This window comes from Natator depressus, chromosome 5 (genome assembly GCF_965152275.1).
Source record: "Natator depressus isolate rNatDep1 chromosome 5, rNatDep2.hap1, whole genome shotgun sequence".
NCBI classification, from domain to species: domain Eukaryota; kingdom Metazoa; phylum Chordata; order Testudines; family Cheloniidae; genus Natator; species Natator depressus.
Window position 1 is genome coordinate 5,023,081 of NC_134238.1, and position 21,365 is coordinate 5,044,445.

Sequence of the window (21,365 nt, forward strand, 5' to 3'; positions counted from 1 at the left end):
TGGGGAAAAATTCAACTTTCAGAAGTAAGGAGCAAATACAGAGACTTTCTCACTTGTCTGTGTTAACAGTGACATTTTAAAACCTGTTCTGATAGTTCCTTGTGAGTTGTGTCCAGCTCTGTCAAATAGACACAATACAAGCATGGAGCATCTGGGCGTGGCAGGGATTGCCTGGGTTTGGAGGACCTACTAGGTGGGACTGATTATGATTACATCCCTCCTCCCAATTGTAACAGGAGTTCACCTCCTCTACTGAAACCGGAGCGCAAGAGATAGAAACGGGACACTGGGAATTCCATTTTAGGGTTTTATTAGGAGTTTTTTGCAGAATCAAAATATTTAGCAAATTAAAGATTCATCAAGAAACTGCGTATATTTTATGTATTTAGATCTTTAACAATGTACAACATAATACACTTTGAACTATCAAAACCAAACCAAAAAAAACCTGATGTCTATTACTAGATGTTAGTGAATGTGTAACTAAAGCAGTGTGAAAAAAATGAAACGAATGCAGTGAGTATATTGTTTGTATTTAAAGAAAGTGCTTGAAAGATGAACCCCCTGCTTCACACTCAATATCATTTAAAACAGACCATCAACTGATTTCCTAGGAGGGCATTTGTTTAAGTAACCTATAAACCTGGAGGGGAGAGATTGCAGAGGCCCAGCTCTGACCTCTTCGCTTCAAGGACCAGCCACTGGGTGTGAGTCCAGCTAGAGTTCAGAGCTTACCTGTTGTGAAAAAACTCTGTTTACACACAACTCAAGCACTGGACACCTATGCCTGGCAGAAGGGCCAAAAACAAGAGGGAAAGGAACAGCTTCTCTCTTTATGCATAGCGACAGGTTAGAAACCAGTGTTCCACTAAGTTACAGACTAATTTTCAACCCAATACAAATAAAAGTCCATTGCACTAAAGAGCAACTTCAGTTAATCTGAACTGTGATACAGTCAAGTGTTTCAGTAAAGCTGACACCACGAAAGCAGCTTCAAAGAACCAGAGCATTCTTGTTTCAAACCCAACTTTGTATTCCTCTGTCCAAGTCCAGTGCAATAGTGAGGCGGGGGGTGGGGGGGAAATACTTCCAGCTTTGTCTATGTACAATTCCAGTAGTGCTCGGGCAGTCTAAACTCTTCGTGGCCAAACCAGAAAAGGAAACCTAGGAAAGGGCACTTTCAAAATTTAATTTAAGAAAGGAAGTTAACTCCTCTCAATGGGAAGAGTGCGCTGGAGTGACGCACACAGATGGGCTCAGTCAGTCGCATTCTCCAATGTACACGAAACGCAGGGCTTCTTCCCAAAGAGAGAGCACATCACACGCTCCGGCTGTGAAGATGACAGCGGTCTGGTTACGCCGGCAGGCTGCCTTCCCCTGGAGGCGCTCTCCATTATTCTCCAAGAACCCCAGTGTTTTCAGCTGGCTCCAGCACGGGCCATTAGATCTTCCAAAGCATTGTCCTGGTCATTGTTATGTAATAATAAGACCTCCTTAATGTCTTTCAGTTCAAAGCCCATTTCTTTAAATTTACTCATTAGCTGGAGAAGTTCTGTTGTCTAGAAGAGAGAGAGACATTAACTGTTTGAGAAGGGGAAGGTTCCCGGAAAGGCTCAGCTTTGATTCAGGGGATGCTGACGGGGGCTGGGAATGCAATGCAGAGGGGTCTCCTGCCACTGGCCAGAATGGAGGCTGCTCAGTTAATGGCCAAAACTCCCAGCTGCCCTAGATAAACCAGTTCAACCGCACTTGTTTAAAGGATGCACACTGAACGGCATGGCAGCCGTTTGGCTGTCCTCGTTATCCACCTTTAAAACCCTCCTTTGCCTTTGCAATCCCTACAGAAAGCTGCACAACGATTAGATGGCTGGTGTCAGAGACCACTGCCCATCACAGTTGACCTACACTGCCTCACTGTTTCCTTGTACTCCCCCGTCAATCTGGCTCGCCATCTATTGTCTCTCGACTCCCACTTAGACTGCTAGCTCTTTAGACAGTTCTGTGTTCGGACAGCATCTAGCACAATGGGGGGCTGATCTAGGACCAGGGCTCCTAGGCACTATGGGAAGAAGAAGAAGGAAACCAGCAGGCAATGATGCTTGGGCTGCAGTGTGTCTATTATGCATCACTAACTTCTGCGGTGTGAATTAACCATTTGAGGCTACAGACCATTGTTGGGGCCTACACAGTCTCCATCGAGAGTTAGGGATCAGTCCCCAACATGCTCTTCACTGAGGCCACCCTGCAGCCTGCTGGTTTCACGCCTTACCCATGGATTGGCCAGAACCAGTCTGGACCCCGCGCTGGCCATGTAGGCCAAAGCCCGCCCTTTCAGTTTCTGCTGCCTCCAAAGGTTGTATCAATTTGAAGTTGTGACCATGCTTGTTAGAAGCTAAAGGCTCATGGGGCTGAGTCTGGGAACTGTACAACTGCCCTTGCTATCACATGGCTCTTCAGAGCATATGGGACGTTAGTGGGATCACCCCAGTTTCCAGGAGACAGGATGTCCAACAACAGCACCACCACAACTGGGAGCCCTGAGTCTTAGCAGACACCAAGGGCTGACAGAAGGAGGAGACATCTGAATTGTGAATTCGCATAAAGTTGTTTCATTTGCAACCCACGTCCCTAACAAGTCCCCTGGCTTCCCCTCCTCCCACCAAACGTGTGTAAGCCTTTCCCAAAGGGGGTGTCATCTAAGGACTGGCTATTTCCTGGGTTTCGGTGAAGCTGGTTCTGTCACCAGGTTTGCAGGAGGGGCTGAGTGCAGATTCCTTCCTGCAGCCAAGTCCACGCCACTCCACATCTGCCATGCCAGGAGCTGCCCCTTGTGCTTGCCTGACCCTCCTTCTGCCAAGTCCCATTCCCATCCTGAGTCCAGGAAAGAGCAGGGGGGTCCGCATGTACCAGCCGCACAAGCTAAAGAGGGAGCGTGGGCACTGAAGGACCAGTGACTATGTGGAGCAGATGGGTGGGGTGAGGCTGGCTGCCTAGTCTTGCTGTCAAAGCTGTAAGTCAGGAGACAGCTCATTTTAAAGAGGGAATGGTACAGTAAAGGGGGCACAGGGCACAAGCTGAGGGCCCAGCCTCACCCTTGAAGTGCTCAGGACATGAGCCCCAGGACCTCAGTGCAGCGTTTGGAGAGTGAATGCAATGATCCTTAGCATCCGGGAGATTAAACACCAACCCTTCTTACAGTCAGCTTCCCAGCCTCACAGGAGCCAAGTCTCTGGCATTAAAACAAAATCAGAGTTTCAAATAATTTACTGCTGCTGAAATCAGTCCTTTGTGACATCAGCTGCAGCAAGCAGTTGGTGCCACAAATGGCTAGAGGACTTCAAGCAAGGCAGCTGGAGCAGCTGAGCTCTCAAGGCAGGTCTCCTGTTTTCATGCAAACATTGCAGTAGCAAAAATAATGAAAGTGGCTGGCATTCGGAAGTGGAGGAAACAGTTCTGTAATCGGAGCAGAACTGCTCCCAAACCAGAGGTTTCTCAATGGCCGAACCGGCATGTGCTTGATTTCCATGGCGAGAGATGCTCTCTGAAAGTCAGTGAAATAACCCGGCCGCCACAGCAGAGCAAAGCACCTCCCCTTGGCATGGAACCAGGACAGCCTCACCTTCTCCTCTGAACACTGGTACATTTCCAGAGCTGCTTCGACAAGGAGAGGATCGAAGCCCTTCTCACAAAGCTGGCCGTGTGCAAACAGATAATCAAGAACCTGTGGGGGAAAAGGGAAGATGGGAGAGTGGAACTCACCACTAGGCTACTCACCCGTGCACCACAGCCCACTGACAGGGCTTCACTAACTGCTTGGAGAAAGTCCTTCTTGTTGGGACTAACAGGTTCTCAGCAAGGGAAGTTGTTTAGAGAAGCTGAACTAAACTCTTTTGGCCTTTCATCCTCTCCCTCCCTGAGCTTTGGTTTTCATGCTTTCAGCCAGAAGCCCTCTATAAATTAAAGGCTGGCCATTCTTTTGCCTTTTAACGCGGATACAATTCCTGCCGTCAACCCTTTTTTCGGAAGTGGCTAGTACTCCTACACAGCAACTATTTTAACACCCGGCTGAGGGTTCAGTGATCAAGATGAAAAGCCTTTTGAATCCTGGTTTCCCCACAGACTTCAGGGAGCTGATCCAATCTGAAAGCGGTCGCACCTTTTGAGATCAGTTCAGCTTACTGGATGCTCTGCTGAGATAAGAGCCAAATTCACGGTCCATTTTGGTCAATTTCACGTTCCTAGGATGTTAAAAATAGTAGTTTTCATGATTTCAGCTATTTAAATCTGAAATTTTGGGATATTGTAACTGCAGGGGTCCTGACCCAAAAGGGAGTTGTGGGGGTAGCCATCAGGTTATTGTAGAGGGGAGGGAGATCACGAGATCGCCACCCTTACTTCTGTGCAGCTGCCTGCAGAGCTGGCCCTCAGTCAGCAGCTGCCGCTCTCTGGCCGCCCAGCTCTGAAGTTGGACTTTTCATAACTTGGCACCTCATGCAGTCTCCAGAAGTCACATACACCAAGAGTGCCAGCTCTTGAAGTACACAGAGCAGTATAAACAAGTCACTGTCTGTATGAAATGTTAGTTTGTCCTGACTTCGCTGGTACCTTTTATGTAGCCTGTTGTAAAACTAGGCAAATATCTGTATGAGTTGCTGTGCCCCCTGGAAAACTCGTGCGTACCCCTAAGGGTCTGCAAGCCCCAGGTTGAGAACCCCTGCTCTAGAGCACAAGGATGCTTTAAGTTCGCGATCGGCTGGAAAGAAGATGAGTCACTCAAGCAGCCAATACAAAGTATCCTTTCTACCAACTGCAAGCACTGATGGGGCACTAAACGCATCCCCCTCTGTGCTCTGGGTGGCTAGGGAGACACTCTGAAGAGGGCACAGAGCAACTGTGAGAATAAGGAAAATTTGGCAGCATTCTTCCCCTATTCGTCTGGGTAGAAACATTTTCTGGGTCTGAAACGGATCCAGACTCGTAACTGCCACTTCCCTATGAAATGAAGTGAGCTCTGTGCCCTCATTTTAGCAAGCGCCGTTCTGAGGTCATTTGCACCGTATGCTGTGGAGACTGAAGAACGCCACACGCTCAAAAGAGCCAGGTGCTGCATCACTGCGAAAGCCAGCATGTGTCATTTGTACCCATCAAACCCTTCGGGGCCAAGACTAAGTTCCCACTAAGCTGTGCGGCCAACACAGCAGCCTATTAAGGGCTGCGGCAGGGAGAGATGCCTCTCCCCGCCGGCTCCAGCCCAGCCCTGGACCTGCTGCGGCCAGGGGAGTGGCGTCCCTCCCCCAACCCAGCCCTGGCCCGGACCTGCCGTGGCAAGAGGTGCCTATAATGAGGCCCCAGCGCAGCCCTGGCCTGCCGCACCTCTCCCACAGGAGGGGCGCATACCCCCTGCCCCGCCAGCCCAGGTGCTGCTGCGGGGAGAGAAAGCTTGGGGGGGGGTGAGAGTCCCAGGGCAGCCTGCACCCCAAACCCCTCATCCCCAGCCCGAGCCCTCACATCCCTGCAGCCCAACCCTCTGCTCCAGCCCTGAGCCCCTCATCCCCAGCCCCACCCCAGAGCCCCCCCCCCCCCCCCCCCAGCCAGAGCCCTCACTCTCCCACACTCCAAACCCCTCAGCCCCAGCCCTGCAACATGAATTTTGTTATGTGCACCAATGTGGAGGTGATGTGTGACACTTCACCTCCATATTGGTGCACATAACAAAATTCATTCCACACGTGGGTGGGAAAACTTAAGAGGGAACACTGGGCCAAGATCTCCCAAACAGTGAGCCTGCATAAAAGCCTTCAGTGCAATAGCTGCAGGCACCCGTAACTGCAGTTGGCCAGGAAGCTGTACACAGAATCAGCCTCTTTACCTAGGTACTTGTGTGGCTTTCACCCCCGTTGTATCTGAGCAAGGCGAAGGTCCATGCTAAAGTTCCTCACTTGAAGTCTAGATCTCCAAGCCCAGCCTCTCTCCCCACAAAAGAGGAAAGGCCATGTGTGGTTCAGGGCCTGCCCCGATTTCAGAACAGTGGACAGGAAGCATTTCTAGGCTGGTGCCAACCTAAGGAATGTCTCATGTCTGAAGCTGCCACTGGCTGCGGCCAATGGACGCACTTTCCTTGTAGCCAGTTCACCTGGTACTAGTGACACCCACACTTCACCTCCAAAATCCATTCCCAGTTAATCTGCAAATTACGGCAAATTCCAGGCCTCCATTAGGTCCTAAGTGTTTTGGTTTTTGTAAGGCCATGGGGTCCACACTACTGACAGAGATGGCTGCACCTTTGGATCTCCCACTCCTTTGCAAGAGCTCTTACCTGTTCTATATTCTGTCCTTTCTTCTTCATGGCTGTCATGACATCGTCGTAAGAGTATCCCATGTTGACGACTGTTTCCACACACTGCCTCTCACTGGCGGACAGGGTCTGCAGCATGTCTGAGTACGTGGGGCCGCTTGACCATTTAGTGCAGCTGGTATTACTGGGCACTTTACACACTGTGAAGTTTTGGTGCGTTATCTAGGAATGGAAAGCCAAGCAGAAATGAGTGGTGATACATCTCTATCCCAGCACCATGCCTCTTCCCTCCCTGGCCAGTGTAGGACTACTCTTTACAGAACTCTGAGGGAGTTCTCTCATCTCGTTTGAAATGAATGGAGCTGGGCTTCCCACACTTCCTTTGGGAGACCAATCACTGTTGGGATGAAACTGAGCAGTGGGGTACAAAAACATTCCCTCTGCTCCCAATGATCTCTTCTAGGATCACCCTAGGCAGTTCCTCACCCGATATCCCCTACTACTTTGAAAGATACTAGATCTACGTTTGCTAATTTAGCCAAGCTCTGTCATCATGAGACGACAGCCAGCTAGAGAGAGTAGGTAACAAAAAGAGCATTTATGAAATAAGCAGAATCAACTCTTGGCCCTACAAAGGTACAGAGGACCACACCCATGTGCTGACCACTTTATTGACCGTCAGTACACTCATAGGAGCCATTCATTGCTTCCTTCACACAAAAGAACATTACCAATGTATGGGTAATTTAGGAATGTACTATGCAATATACCAACTTATGTAGGTAATTTGGGAACCTACCATAGGGAACTCTGATTCCTTGTAGTCTGTCTGTACCTGTAAAAACAACAGACGAATGAGAAGATTGAAGAGCTGTCTACTATACTGGCAAGCAAAGTTTCTAGTGAGAAGGGGGCCTGGAAGGACAGAGCCAGGAAAGATGGGCAGAGGAGCAACAATTGCCGTACTGGGTCGGACCAGTGGTCCATCTAGTACACACCTGTCATTGACAACGAAACATAAAACACCTTGTAGTGGAGAATTACGGAATAGCCTACCCGTAAGAAGAAAAGGAGGACTTGTGGCACCTTAGAGACTAACCAATTTATTTGAGCATGAGCTTTTGTGAGCTACAGCTCACTTCATCAGATGCATTCAGTGGAAAACACAGTGAGATTTATATACACACAGAACATGAAAAAATGGGTGTTACCATACACACTGTAACGAGAGTGATCACTTAAGATGAGCTATTACCACCGGGGGGAAGGAGGAGGGGGGCGGGAGAGAAAACCTTTTGTAGTGATAATCAAGGTGGGCCATTGCCAGCAGTTAACAGGAACGTCTGAGGAGCAGTAGGGGGGGAATAAACATGGGGAAATAGTTTTACTTTGTGTAATGACACATCCACTCCCAGTCTCTATTCGAGCCTCAGTTAATTGTATCCAGTTTGCAAATTAATTCCAATTCAGCAGTCTCTCGTTGGAGTCTGTTTTTGAAGTCTTTTTGTTGTAATATTGCGACCTTTAGGTCTGTAATCGAGTGACCAGAGAGACTGAAGTGTTCGCCGACTGGTTTATGAATGTTATAATTCTTGACATCTGATTTGTGTCCATTTATTCTTTTACGTAGAGACTGTCCGGTTTGGCCAATGTACATGGCAGAGGGGCATTGCTGGCACATGATGGCATATATCACATTGGTGGATGTGCAGGTGAACGAGCCTCTGATAGTGTGGCTGATGTGATTAGGCCCTGTGATGGTGTCCCCTGAATAGATATGTGGACACAGTTGGCAACGGGCTTTGTTGCAAGGATAGGTTCCTGGGTTAGTGGTTCTGTTGTGTGGTGTGTGGTTGCTGGTGAGTTGCTGCTACTCTGAATCCTACCCGTAAGAGATGTTTCTTCCCAACCTGTCAGTCAGCAGATGGCCCAAAGAGGGAGGATTTATAGCCCTTCTCAGAATAATTCTAAAACATTTTAACCTAATGTAATTGTGGCTGCTAATTACCCATACAAATGTCCAATAGATTGCTAAAGCCTACTAAACTCTTGACCTGCCTGATGGCTTGCAGCAGAGATCCACGAGCTGAGTTTGTGCTGTGTACAAGTATTTCCCTTTATCAGTTTGAGGCTGTTGCCGACAGATTTCACTGAATGCCCCTCTGCGTTTGGATTATGACGGAAAGTAAAAGGGACACCCAGCAATTTCTCCTCTCCCACATTCAGCATTTTGTTCTCTTTCATCACCCCTTACTGGTCTTCTCAAACTAACCTAGCCCATGATTTCTACTCGCTAGGCCTCAGACTACTTCGGTGGCCCATTTCTGTATCCCTTCGGCTATATTCTCTTCTGAGTTTTCATACAACTGACTGCAGTAATCTAGGTGAGAGCATGAGAGAATTTCAGTATTTTCTATCCATCCCATTTTTGATGCATCCAAACAAGGCCTGCTTTTTGACTACTGTGATGGGGCAAGGCCAGATGGCTATAGAAAAGTAGTGGTAGATAGATATGTTAGCTCCAGGCTAAACAAATCCCTGGTACCAGGATAAGTGAAATGGCAGCTGCTCCAGGTCAATTAAGACATCTGGGGCCAATTAAGAACTTTCCAGAAGGCAGGGCGGACGCTAGGTTGATTGGGACACCTGAAGCCAATCAGGGGCTGGCTGAAACGAGTTAAAAGCCTCCCAGTTAGTCAGGTGGGGGTGCATGTCAGGAGCTGTGGGAGGAAGTTGCGCTGTTGGAGAGACTGAGCAGTACACACCATATCAGGCACAAGGAAGGAGGCCCTGAGGTAAGGGTGAAGTGGAGCTTGAGGAAGTGAGGGTTCCTGTGGGGAAGTAGCCCAGGGAATTGTATGTGTCATGTTTCTAAAAGGTCAGCTACCATAGCTGATACTATTAGGGTCCCTGGGCTGGAGCCTGGAGTAGAGGGCGGGCCCGGGCATCCCCCTTTGCCCCCCCCCCCCCCGATTAATCACTGAGACTGGGAGACAACAGAGACTGTGCAAGGGAGGATAGCGTCTCCTTACCTCCCTCGCTTGCTTATTATGAAAATGGCTCAGTAGACTGTGACCCTTGTCTCTAGAGAGAGACGGGAGGGTCACAGTGAGTCTCTGAGGCTAGTGAAATCTGCCAGGAAATGTGGAAGCCACGGAGACAAGGACAGAGCTTTGTCACACTACGCTTTCACTGATTGACACATACTCTGTCTAAAGAAAAAAGAAAAGGAGTACTTGTGGCACCTTAGAGACTAACCAGTTTATTTGAGCATGAGCTTTCGTGAGCTACAGCTCACTTCGTGAGCTGTAGCTCACGAAAGCTCATGCTCAAATAAACTGGTTAGTCTCTAAGGTGCCACAAGTACTCCTTTTCTTTTTTCTTTTTACGAATACAGACTAACACGGCTGTTACTCTGATACTCTGTCTAAAAGCTGGGAGGAAGGACTCACTGTTAACCTTTTGCCGTGTTGAAAATTGGCGATTTATTCCTACTCTGTTTTGTCTCTGAGCCAGTTTCTAATCCTCCCATTCCAGGCTCCAGAAAGCACCTTTGGATCTTGGGTTTGCCTGCTATCTAGATTAAAATTCTAAGTTCAGGAGCATTTGTGTATCAAACACTGGAAACTGATCAGCTGCGTGTCTCTATCTCAGTTAAAGATTTGCTCCCCTTTCACATGCGCAGCAGAAAGCTTTTGCTTACCCACTACTAAATCAGCACAGGCCACCATCCAGCTAGCTGGAACTCAGGCCCACTCAGATTTACTCCAGGCTGGACCAACTTTGCCCAACCATGGGACATGTTGGAAACTTGCCAGGAGCCTCAGGGGCCCATCTATTTGAACAGAAAGGTGCGGGCTAAACCTACCCATGGAGAGAAGCCCTCAGACTACACATCCCAGCATGCAATGCTTCATCGCAATACAATAGCTCAAAAGTTGGTTGCCAGAACTTTACAGTCCTGAAGTATGAAGTGAGCACGCTCTCAAAATTCACCAGCACCATTTTCAATCTTACAGAAACGTACATTGCCTATTGACATGTTTTTCTTGTGGGTGTGGGAGCAGGACACAGATTATTACTGGAGCTAAGAGGAAGTCACCATATGAATTCCCTCTTCAGAAAGCTTTTTCCCTACAGCTTCCTCTGACCAGAGGGCTTACAGCCATTTGGAGACATGCAAGTTCAGAGATTTCAAGCAGAGATTTGCTTGGCTAGGAAAAGCATTGTATATTAGCACACTGCATTCTCCATAGCCCTTACTACTGTGCTGAAGCCACGGATAATCCTGGACTGCATCCGGCCCACACTCCAGCCAGATCTGGCTTACATAAAAGCATTTAATAAGAAAGCCAATGAGCAGCACCCAACTCATGGAGGTAGTTCTGTTTCACTGCACTTGTTCCAAACGAGCCATTCCAGCCTCAGACGCCCCAAGAGAATGTGACTTTACAGTTAGTCATAGTTGAGATCACTTCAGTGCTGGTGGGTCAGTAAGTGGATTCTCTTCTGGGAGCAGACACTTGTTAGAGAAGGCTCGTGTGTTCGCATACTGATTTGTCCCAGAATGTCTGATTTCTGTGGGGCAACAGTAGGTCAACTTAATTAATGGTACATCCCAGAGCTGCTTAATCTTGGGGGGAGGCAGGAGACATGAGAAGAGGGGAGTTGCTCCTTATCCTCCCCCTCCGCAAAAATATTCCTAACCAAAAGGAGGAAACTAAAACTCCAGAGTAAACTAGTGAGAAAGAAACAAGTGAACACCATTCGCCACACTCACCAACCTCCACTTCTATAAACCACAACCCTATGTTTAATGTACATACAGGATTGTGGCTTAGCACTTGCCCTGTGCATGCTTTGACAATACTGTTGCCTTATTCCATGCAGGCTGGAAACCACAACAAAGATCAGATAGGAAGTCCACTGAAAGAATCGAGATATAATTATATACTGAATTTTTGATGTTATCGATAGCCCAACTGTCAATACCCACATGCTAAGCAGCATCACGTAGAAAGAGCACACATCACAAAATGAAGCCTGCACGTCATTTGTCAGCGCTACACCCAGATCCATTTAATTTCAATCCATTAGTCCTCACAAGCAGTTTTTCTATTTGTCTTCTTGCCTACTTTGTATAAACTGAATTGTGAAGATCACCAATTGTCAGACACTAGATGACATCCAGCAGGGCAGAGGCCAAGAAGTTCAGCACCTAAAGATCTAAACTCAGAAGAGGAAGCCCCTTTTACAACAAAAGGCAACTTGTGTAGTTTCAGGTAAGTCCCAGTTTTAAATGACCAATATTCTTGTGCAACCACCGTAAAAACCTAGTCTCTACTGGCAGTTATTAAAACTTTAACAAGTCACGCCAAATCCAAACCACCAAAGTCAATCTCGACTACAGGAAAAGAAGTTGTGACAGGACACCATGACACACGTGGATGATCCCGACGCTTCCCAAATGGGGCAGACAGTCCGATTAAAGACGGATAGGAAGAAGCTCTGTATGGACATTTTAACCCAGATGTCAAGAGCTGCTCTTAATAGAAGAAACCTTCAAAATTACCTCAGATGACCCCTGGCTTTCATCCATACAACCATGATCTTCTGATGCTCAGGACGGAATTCTGTATTTAGTTATGGTTTCAGAGTAGCAGCCGTGTTAGTCTGTATATGCAAAAAGAAAAGGAGGACTTGTGGCACCTTAGAGACTAACAAATTTATTTGGGCATAAGCTTTCGTGAGCTACAGCGCACTTCATTGGATGCATTCAGTGGATTCACTGAATGCATCCGATGAAGTGCGCTGTAGCTCACGAAAGCTTATGCCCAAATAAATTTGTTAGTCTCTAAGGTGCCACAAGTCCTCCTTTTCTTTTTGTATTTAGTTATACTCTTGTTTAATTTTATATTTCCCAAGTCCTTAAGACCGTAACATGGGAATCCAAAAAATCCTCCAGCTTATTGTTAAGACTCCTAGAAATTCGAGACAGGAGAGCCCAGTTACGTCAGCTTACCTCTTTCTCAGCTCTAAAATACTGTTCCCAACAGCACTTGTCCCCTACGACTTTGTCCAGTCTAGTGTTAAGTGTCTCAACTAAGGAGACGTCCATGCCCTTTCCTGGGAAACAGGTCTCAAGTGTGGGAAGCTTTTCTTGCTATTCAATCTAATTGTTGAACAATTTCCTTCATTTCAGTCCACAAGTCCTTATCCTCCTTGAAGCATCCTACAGAACGCCTGCCTCCTTTGGTCTTGCGAGGATTTCTCTAGTGTAGATGGGCCCAGTGACGTCACATCTCACCAACTCTAGCTCCTCAGCAGAGCCATTATTTAGATTTTCATCTTTCTCTTCTCAAGCTCTCTAGAGCCACAGGATATTCTGCCTGAGCCATGTGTGGTGAAGAGAAAGCTATCACAACCACATGATTTGATGAATGATGCTCTCTAATAAGAAACAATATTCAGAGCAATGACTGCTCACGGATGGGTTGGACATATTTTCTTTTCCTGCTGCTTTCTGGATTAACAGCGTTTGCCTTCAGCCTCTGCACAATGCTAATTTTATTGCTAAAGGTAAAACTCATCACTTTTGCTGTGCCCCAACGACTACTTATTTTCCAAAATGCTGGGTTTCCGTAGTAGCATTATGCGTGCCTATGCGTGCCTATGCCTGCCAGCTGATTTATGGACTTTGGTTTCAAGGCTGTATGTATTGACTGCGGTAGAATGATCAGCAAAAGGCAAGTATTCCTCAAGGGCTCTCCACCCCTTTGTTTGGGTGTGTGCTAGGTCACTTGCTCTCTGACATCCTACAACCTACAATGCCTTTGAGTGGAGAATGTATACCAGTGTTACCATGACACCAAGATGTAATGTTTTATATTGAACATGAGGGGTCTCCCCGCCCCCTACCTTCAAACCCTTCCCTGCAATAGCTAGGGTTGAGATTTTCAGAGCCAACTATGGGATCTGAATGTCCAATTTCCATTTGTTTTAATGGGAACCGGATGTTCAAATCCCTTTGGTTCTTTGAGAAAGTTAAGCCTACGTTTTGAAGGGAAAAGGAACAGATGGGGTAAACGAAGTTTGCTTCTTCCCTTCAAGCTGTGCTGGACTGAAATGGTCTCCGATCTCCAGGCCAGAACCAATGTTTAGAAGCATTTACGGGTCATGACAAAGTAGTTCTAGAACTCCGAGCACAGGAAACATCTAACTTATTCCAAGCACTTTCGGCATGGGTTCAGGCCTGAGAAAAGCAGGTACCAGATTTCAGACAAGTGTTATTTTAACTCAAATAAAAACCCACTGTTGTGTTTGGCGGGGATGCTGGAGCGAAGAACATTAAAGGGGGTGGCTGCCAGTTTATTGTACAGGTCAGCACTGAAGCACACAGCTCGACAAGGGAAGTGGGGATACTTGCACTGCCAGTGTCTGGAGCAGGGCTACATCAATCTCTTGAGCTATAAGCCAGATCACTTTTAGCAGCTTGATAAAGTCATCTGAAAATGTCCTGCGTGGGGATGCCACGTCTCAATACTGACTGTCCTCGGATGTGCCTAACACAAGCATTTCAACTGAATGTTTGCTTAAAGAATTTGATTAAATCCAGCATGGTAGCTTAGAAATGAATGTCTCAGTTTGGGGTGAACAGCCAGAATGTATGAGAATATAGCAGCGAAAAATCTTACTAGAGCCTTAAACCCAAGGTGCCCAAGATCTCTTACCATGAATACCTCTAGCAACTTGCCAGGAGCCAGAAAACACCTCATGGGCCTAAAGTGAATTAGATTACAGCTGTCTACATCCAAAACAGTGACATGTGATCTTCTGAGACTAACTCCCAGCATCCAATGTTTCCTCTTTAGCTGATCAGTTTTCCATTTAGATCAAGATAGAGCAATGCATCAGAAGACATGTATTGTCAGCAGACCACATCCGAGTATTAAATCAAAGGAAGCTACAGGATGCATTTTAGAAATATGAGTCACATTCACCTTCCCCTTGAACATCCCAAACCTATTTTAACGTGTTGAATCCTTACCTTAGTTGCTGTGTTTTGAGATGATTGTTCTTCTGTACAAGGTGTTGACACAGATAGGGAAGGCAGCATGGATGAAGAGGATAATGTTGATGTCTCCATTCCACTGTCCACATTTAAAGCAGAAAGTCCAACAACTTGATGTCCGTTGAGTTCACTAGCCTTACTGGGAGAGCAGGCCTGTAAAGAGCTGAGGAAAGTGCCATTGTGGAGACAGGTAGCGCTGTGAAAAGTGCTTGTGAGCTTTGACATTTTCTGATCGCTCTCATCTGAGTCGAGCTTGGGAAAGGAGAGAGATTTGATATTGCTCACTGACGTGATGGGGGAGAGGGACACTTTGGAAGACAGGGACATCTTTTCACAGTTTTCCAACTGTGGTAAAGTGATAAAGCCATTGGGTTTGTGAAGGGGCTTGAAGTCCAAGGTAGCCCTTTCTATGGATGCCAGAACTTCCTGATCTTGTAACGCAGATTCCGGCCCTACTTTGGGCAAGTTATTCTCCAACAGTTGGGTGACAATTGGCCCAGTCGTACCAACGTGAATTTCAAGAATATTTTTCAGTTCTTCTTTTTCATCAATAGTTTTTAGCTCCAGATTGTCAAATGGGTCTTCTTCACATTCAAAATCTGCTGGGTTGAAGTCTGCCTTTGGGTAAGGCGGACTAAGGACCTTTTGCTTTATGGCACTGCTGTTGGCAGGGGTGGGAGTAAGAATGTTATTGTGCTGTAGACTAGCGAGAATAGGGTTAATGGGAAGTGGCATAGCCTCAGAGAAGCCCATTTTGCTGTTGTCGTCTGAAGCAGCCTTGGAATTAGCTATTGCTTGCGCAGCCTTTTGCTCTGCTTCTCTCTGAGCTGCTTGGATTTTTTTGATGTCTTCTGCCCACTCAACAGTTCTCTTTTCCAGGGAGAAGTCATACTGTAAGGAAAAACGAGATTCAAGGGTAAGGAACATAGTCACTACTTTATGACGGCATCATCAAGGAACATGGAGTAACAAATTAGGGGTATTACCCAAGGGGTGAGGAGGATTTCTCTTAACTAATATCTCTGCTCACCTACAGACAAGCAGAAGACATTCTTTGTGCCTCTAGAACAGGGGTTCTCAAACTTCATTGCACCAAGACCCCTTTCTGACAACAAAAATTACTACATGACCCCAGGAGGGGGGACCGAAGCCTGAGCCCACCCTGGGAAGAGGGGCCAGAGCCAAAGCCTAGACCCCACCACCCCAGGTGGGGGGGCCAAAGCCATAGCCCGAGGGCTTCAGCCTCAGGCGGGGGGGCCTGTAACCCTGAGCCCTGTCACAAGGGCTGAAGTCCTCAGACTTGGACTTTGGCCCTGGGTGATGGGGCTCGGGCTTGGCCTTTGGCCCTGGGCCCCAGCAAGTCTAATGCCAGCCCTGGCGACCCCATTAAAAAGGGGTCGTGACTCACTTTGGGGTCCCGATCCACAGTTTGAGAACTGCTGCTCTAGAAGCTAACCTTGGCTATATGCCAATGGATATATTATATTCCTCCTTTCCACATGATTTTGCTTAAAAACTGTTACGAAGATTAACACAATACCACAGCATCTATCTCCCACAGAAGAGAGCATGCGTAGAGTAGAAATCAAGCACACTATTCAATGGTAGACCTCTACTATGCTCTAGCTTCAGGATTTGCTGGTAGGCTGCAGATTCCCCTATTGATGAACTGGCCACAAGCCACACAAGAATAGAGTAGATTCTGGATTACTGCATCGCTGGAAACATCATGGAATTTTTTACCTCTCTTCAGAAGAGGTTAAAGTCCATAGCAGAGTTTAGTACCCAACAGAAAGAAGAGGTACGAACCTAGATACTGCCAGTGCTGCCAAGTCAAGAACCCAGCAAAGGAGTCATAAAACTGAGATATTAGCCCCTAGCTTAGTGTGCGTTTTTCTATAGAAGCAGATCTGCGTCACTATTGCCAGCATGACAGGGTCCCCTGAGCTTTCTCACATTTTAATATGAGCACTTCCTTGGAAGTGCAAGCACAAGGATCAAATCTTACATAACCCTCTAGGCCGAATGCCGCCCCCATCCCCATATTCACACAGCACATATCACTGTAATAATCTTTCTACAAGGCATACCTCGTGAGGTACCATTCGAAAACTAATAAACTTGCTGGTCAATAATATCATGCTGAAAGGTACACAGCAACGTGATCTGTAAAGTTATGAACACAAGCTGAAATGACTGAAATGTGTTTACCAGGCAAGTCTGGGGAGGGAGCAAACCTGTTTCTCAAAGACACAAAGACAAGCTGGCACCTCTAGCCAGGTGTCATCAAAGTTGACTGGCGATCAATCACCAGTCAAGTGGCCATTCTTTGGCAGTGAAGGGGGGCAGGAACAGATTGAGACTCCATGCCTCCACCCTCACAGCTGGAAGGAACTTTAACTGGGATAACCCTCAGGAAAATGCATTTCAAAGGGTGACTGGACTATAAATTGAAGGTCAAAAACACCCCAGGTACTCCCCCACCCCATCCCCTCACCCCCTTTGACCAGGGAGATAAAGGAACCAGCCTTTGGACTTTGTGTAAGATCTTGACTTGAAAATTTGATCAGCAATGTTGCTGGGAACCTGTGGTAAAGATTTTATCTTGAACCAAGTTTAGTTATTAAAAAGCATTTTTTCTTTGCTTTTCTTGTAGCCATTTTTTATTTTAATGCCTTATAATCACTTAAAATCTCTCTTTGTAATGAAATAAATTTGTTTTACTCAATCAAAACCAATTCAGTGTTGTGTTTAAACTGAATTGTTCGGTAACTCCAGCAAACCGTTGTACACTGACCCCTTTCAGTGTCAATGGACCTACAATATCCCAACTGTCCAGGAGAGGGCTGGGCAGTGCAGCACATGCGTTTCTGGGGAAAATCTGGGACTGGGAATGTGTTGGGGTCACCCTGCGGATCGTAACTAAGGCTGCTAGAAGCCAGACTGGGGCTGGTGTGTACCTGACAGGCTGCTGGGGTCAGAGTTACTGGACCAGGGCTGTGGCTATATGCAGACACTCAGCACGTAACCTGCATGCTGTTTGTGAGAAGCACAGGTTGGGAACTACAGCAGCAAAGCATTGTGAAGCACCCAAGGCAGCAGGATGGGTGGTGACAAAACCCCTCACTGGTCTGGACTGCACCCCAGAATGTCAGACCTGCCCACACAGCCAGTTTGCAGGACAAGAGAATTTACAGTTGCACAAGTGACAGAACAGTCCACAGCCAAAATTACTTAACGCGCTAATGCTTTACGAGAGGAAAACAGTGGTACCTTCTGAGAACGCAGGCTTAGCCTGTGGATATTCAGTGCAAAGGACAGACACTTCGCACTTTGGCCTTGGCCCTTATGCCGTGCTACAACACTCGACATGCTGAAAGCAGACAAGCCTAGCACCAGCAAGCTGGACTGTCTTCTGCTGCAGATGTCAAAGGAAGTCATGCACCATGATACATGACTTCACTGCAGCAGTCACATCAGGCACACCAAATGTGTGTGTCACTGGCTTGGAGGGAAAGGGAAAGGAGAGTTAGCGCTACGTCCCAGGCTAGCCATTTAAGGTTAAAATGGGCCTCGAACACAACAGATCAACTCCTTGTAGAAAGTATTCTATGCAATCAAAAGACTTAAACTATTGATTTGATTGGCTCTGTGGTCAGGACTCAAAATCCATATTCCAGGGAACTCTGTGGAAACATCACATGGCATAAAGAACACCAAGCCACTCTACTGCGACCTGCCATTCTCTCTGCATCAGGATTGGCACTAAACAGGACCTTGGCTCCTAATTTAAATTTCAGTTAAATTAGTGCGGTTGGATTTCTAGTACCAATTTTAAAATGATAAGCACACAAGGATTTTTTAAAAGTTAGTCTGTTTAATCAGTTGATTTCAAACTAACCAAAAAAATTAAGGCAACTTAAGACCACGTGCCTGGAAAAGAGAGGAGAGATTTATTTGCCAAATTACGTAACTTGGCCACATGGCTGGGTAAATAAATTGTCAGTGAGAACTACAAAGCAAAACAAGAGCTAGAAGTGTAGTTCTCCACCCAATAAAAGCAGGACAGGGGAAGTCAGAAGCCACAGAACATCATGCATACGCACCAAAGCACCAAATCTACTTTTTACACAAATTATAACAAAAATTAAATTCATTTGACAGCAAAAAAAAAAAAAATCCACTAACTCCAAACAACCAGGATTTTGTAGGAGTGCTAGAACGCCTATATTTGAATTTTCCATTCTTGTTAAAACTGCCAAACTGTAGGATAGTCAGGGACAGAAGGAGCAGAGTTAAGGTTGTTGTTGAAATCTGAACTGTGAATTTCCCGACTTTCCCACTAAAAAGTTCTACTTAAGTATACGTCTAACTAGAACTGTATCAAAGCTCTGCTTCAGAATTTCCTGGGCTTTTATTCCTTTTTGATAAATTATGACATGTAAAGCATTTGTGATAAGCACTGTAAAACTCGCAATTACAGCAGGAACATAAAAATTGCCATATTTGTCTCTATAGTCTAGTATCCTGTGTAGGACAGTAATTGGAACAAGATCTTTCAGAACAGGGTACAGGAAACCCCATAAATGGGCAATTCTAGGACAACCAGGATAGCTCTAGCAAACATTTATATAAGACCTAAATCTGGATATTTCAAAATTTATGACATACCAAAAATTAACAACAAAGGGAACAAACAAACAAAACACCCACTTACCTGGGCTTCTCTGACAAGCTGGGGAGAATCAGGAAAGCAGAAACCAATAGGTAAGCCAACCTTGGCTGGTGTTTTGAATTTGTCTCCGATCTTAAATGGGACATCATCAAGATAACTGAAAGGCCCTAAGATCAAAAGTAAAAGTTACATCAGAGACTCAGATGTATTATGCATTCCTGTTAGCTTTCAAATATGGAAATGTGAATCTATTTTATCTTTGCTAACCTACCTGCACAAAAATGAAAGTAGCCAGAAAAAGAACATACACGCAGAGCATGCTTGAGTTTGCTGCCCCACTTTTATCCAAAATATTTTGTTATACTCACTTTTCAAATGGCTAAAAGGTTGATTTGGTCTCAGATTTCTGGACAGATTATCAAGTAAGTTTCCCTGCACTAGTTTCTTTTGCCTTTCGCTCTGTATACACTTAAAAGTTATGTTGACGTAGCTATGTCGGCCAGTGGTGTGAAACAATCACGCTCCTGACCAATATAGCCCCAGTGCAGATACTGCTACGTCGACATAGCTAACGTTTGCACAAGGGGCGATCCTACGTGAACAGAAAAACTTCTGTTGGTGTTAGTTGTGTCTACACTGGGGACTACGCTGGCATAGCCTCCGCAGGGTAGACATACATTTAAAGATGCATCTACACTGGGGGTGGGCAAACTACGGCCCGTGGGCTGCATCCGGCCCGTCAGGGCTTTGGATCCGGCCCGTGGGATTGCCAACCCTGTGGCACTGTGGGCCCCGCACCACTCCCAGAAGCAGCTGGCACTATGTCCCTGCAGCCCGCGCGCTGCCCCGCCTGCAGGCCCCGCCCCCCGCAGCTCCCATTGGCCGGCAATGGGAAACCGCAGAAGGGGAGCTTCAGGGGAGGTACCTGCAGGCAAGGGCAGCATGTGGAGTCCTCTGCCCCCCCTCCCCTAGGGGCTGCAGGGACGTGGTGCTGGCCGCTTCTGGGAGCAGCGCGGTGCGGCCTGGGGCCAGGGAGCCTGCCTTAGCCCTGCTGCACACCACTGTCACCCCGGAGCAGCTCAAGGTAAGCAGCACCGGGCCAGAGCCCTCGCCCTGAACCCCCCCCGCCCCCCAACCCCCTACCCTGAGCCCCCTCTTACAACCCGCACCCCTCCTCCACACCAACCCCTTGCCCTGAACCCCTTCCTGTACCCCAACCCCCTCCCATACCCTGCACCCCAATCCCCTGCCCCAGCCCCACATTCATGGCCCTGCATGCAATTTCCCTACCCAGATGTGGTCCTCATGCCAAAAAGTTTGCCCACCCCAATCTACAGTGACTCAACTTCAGTTTTGGGATCCCAGTTTCTGTACCAATCTAATTTCACTTCCTTGGTCAGTCAGCTGGTATACTGTGCCCCCTGCTTATCACACTGATCACACACTTCTCACTGTTACCGTGTCCCCCTCGTCCCCTCACAATCTGTCTGTTTTATCCATCTGTTATCTAGTCCTCTACTTGAATTCTAGACTGTTTGGGGCAGGGACCATCTCTGTGTTCTACCTTTGTATAGTACCCGGCGCGGTCGGGCTACCAGAAAACAAGTAATAAACACCAACGACCATCTGAAGTTTTATGACAGCACTCCCAGCTGGGAGAATAGATGGAGTTCCAAACGCCAATCTGAATGGCAATTTGTTTGAAAGTGATATTAACCCCACTCCTACACCAGTGTTCAATGAACAGTTCATCTGTACATTCACTTTTGGGGTTGGAATATTACAGAGTACTGTCGCCACCTTAGAGGAGAGACCGAGCTCAGGAACTAACCTCTTTTCACAGCCTGAGCAATCCCAAAGATCACTGATGTGTCATCTCCCTTTGACCAAATTTCAAACTTAAAAGGCCATTCATAAATACCTCCTGCGCTCCTCTATTACTGAATCATCTACAAGAATGCAGCCAAGCGCTAATGAAGGACAGGTTTTCAAAAACAGGAAACACCCTATCACCTGGGGCTGAAGACTTTCAGCGAGCCCAAGTGATGACAGCATTGCAGGATGTGGCACATCAGCCTGCTCTCAGATTCGTGCTAGAGAGATAGTGTCCTTTCAGCTTTGAATCCCTGGGACTGACTATTCTAGAGCCGATCTTGTTCCTCACCATGACCGTGAACTGAAGAAGTCTCTCAGAGAATTTAACAGTAATTTTACTCGTTGCACCCTCAGCAGAGATAGCAACATATTCAGTGACTGCTCAACAGCACTGCAATTTCGGTGTTGGGAGGGGACCACGGCCATTACTGCAACAAGGCGTCTAGTTT

General features: G+C 46.9%; 1 protein-coding gene across 1 annotated transcript in view; it reads right to left on the reverse strand.

The window, feature by feature from the left end:
- Nucleotides 1–307: 307 nt before the first annotated feature.
- Nucleotides 308–21,365, reverse strand: part of UBAP1 (ubiquitin associated protein 1) — a 56,682-nt gene continuing 35,624 nt past the window's right edge. The window contains exons 3-8 of the mRNA XM_074952279.1: nucleotides 19,084–19,208; nucleotides 14,343–15,257; nucleotides 7,095–7,130; nucleotides 6,317–6,517; nucleotides 3,620–3,721; nucleotides 308–1,559 (exon numbers count right to left, since the gene is read on the reverse strand). Of these exons, the coding sequence (XP_074808380.1) occupies nucleotides 1,419–1,559; nucleotides 3,620–3,721; nucleotides 6,317–6,517; nucleotides 7,095–7,130; nucleotides 14,343–15,257; nucleotides 19,084–19,208 (1,520 nt within the window). The 3' untranslated portion in view covers nucleotides 308–1,418. The remainder of the gene's footprint in view (nucleotides 1,560–3,619; nucleotides 3,722–6,316; nucleotides 6,518–7,094; nucleotides 7,131–14,342; nucleotides 15,258–19,083; nucleotides 19,209–21,365) is intronic.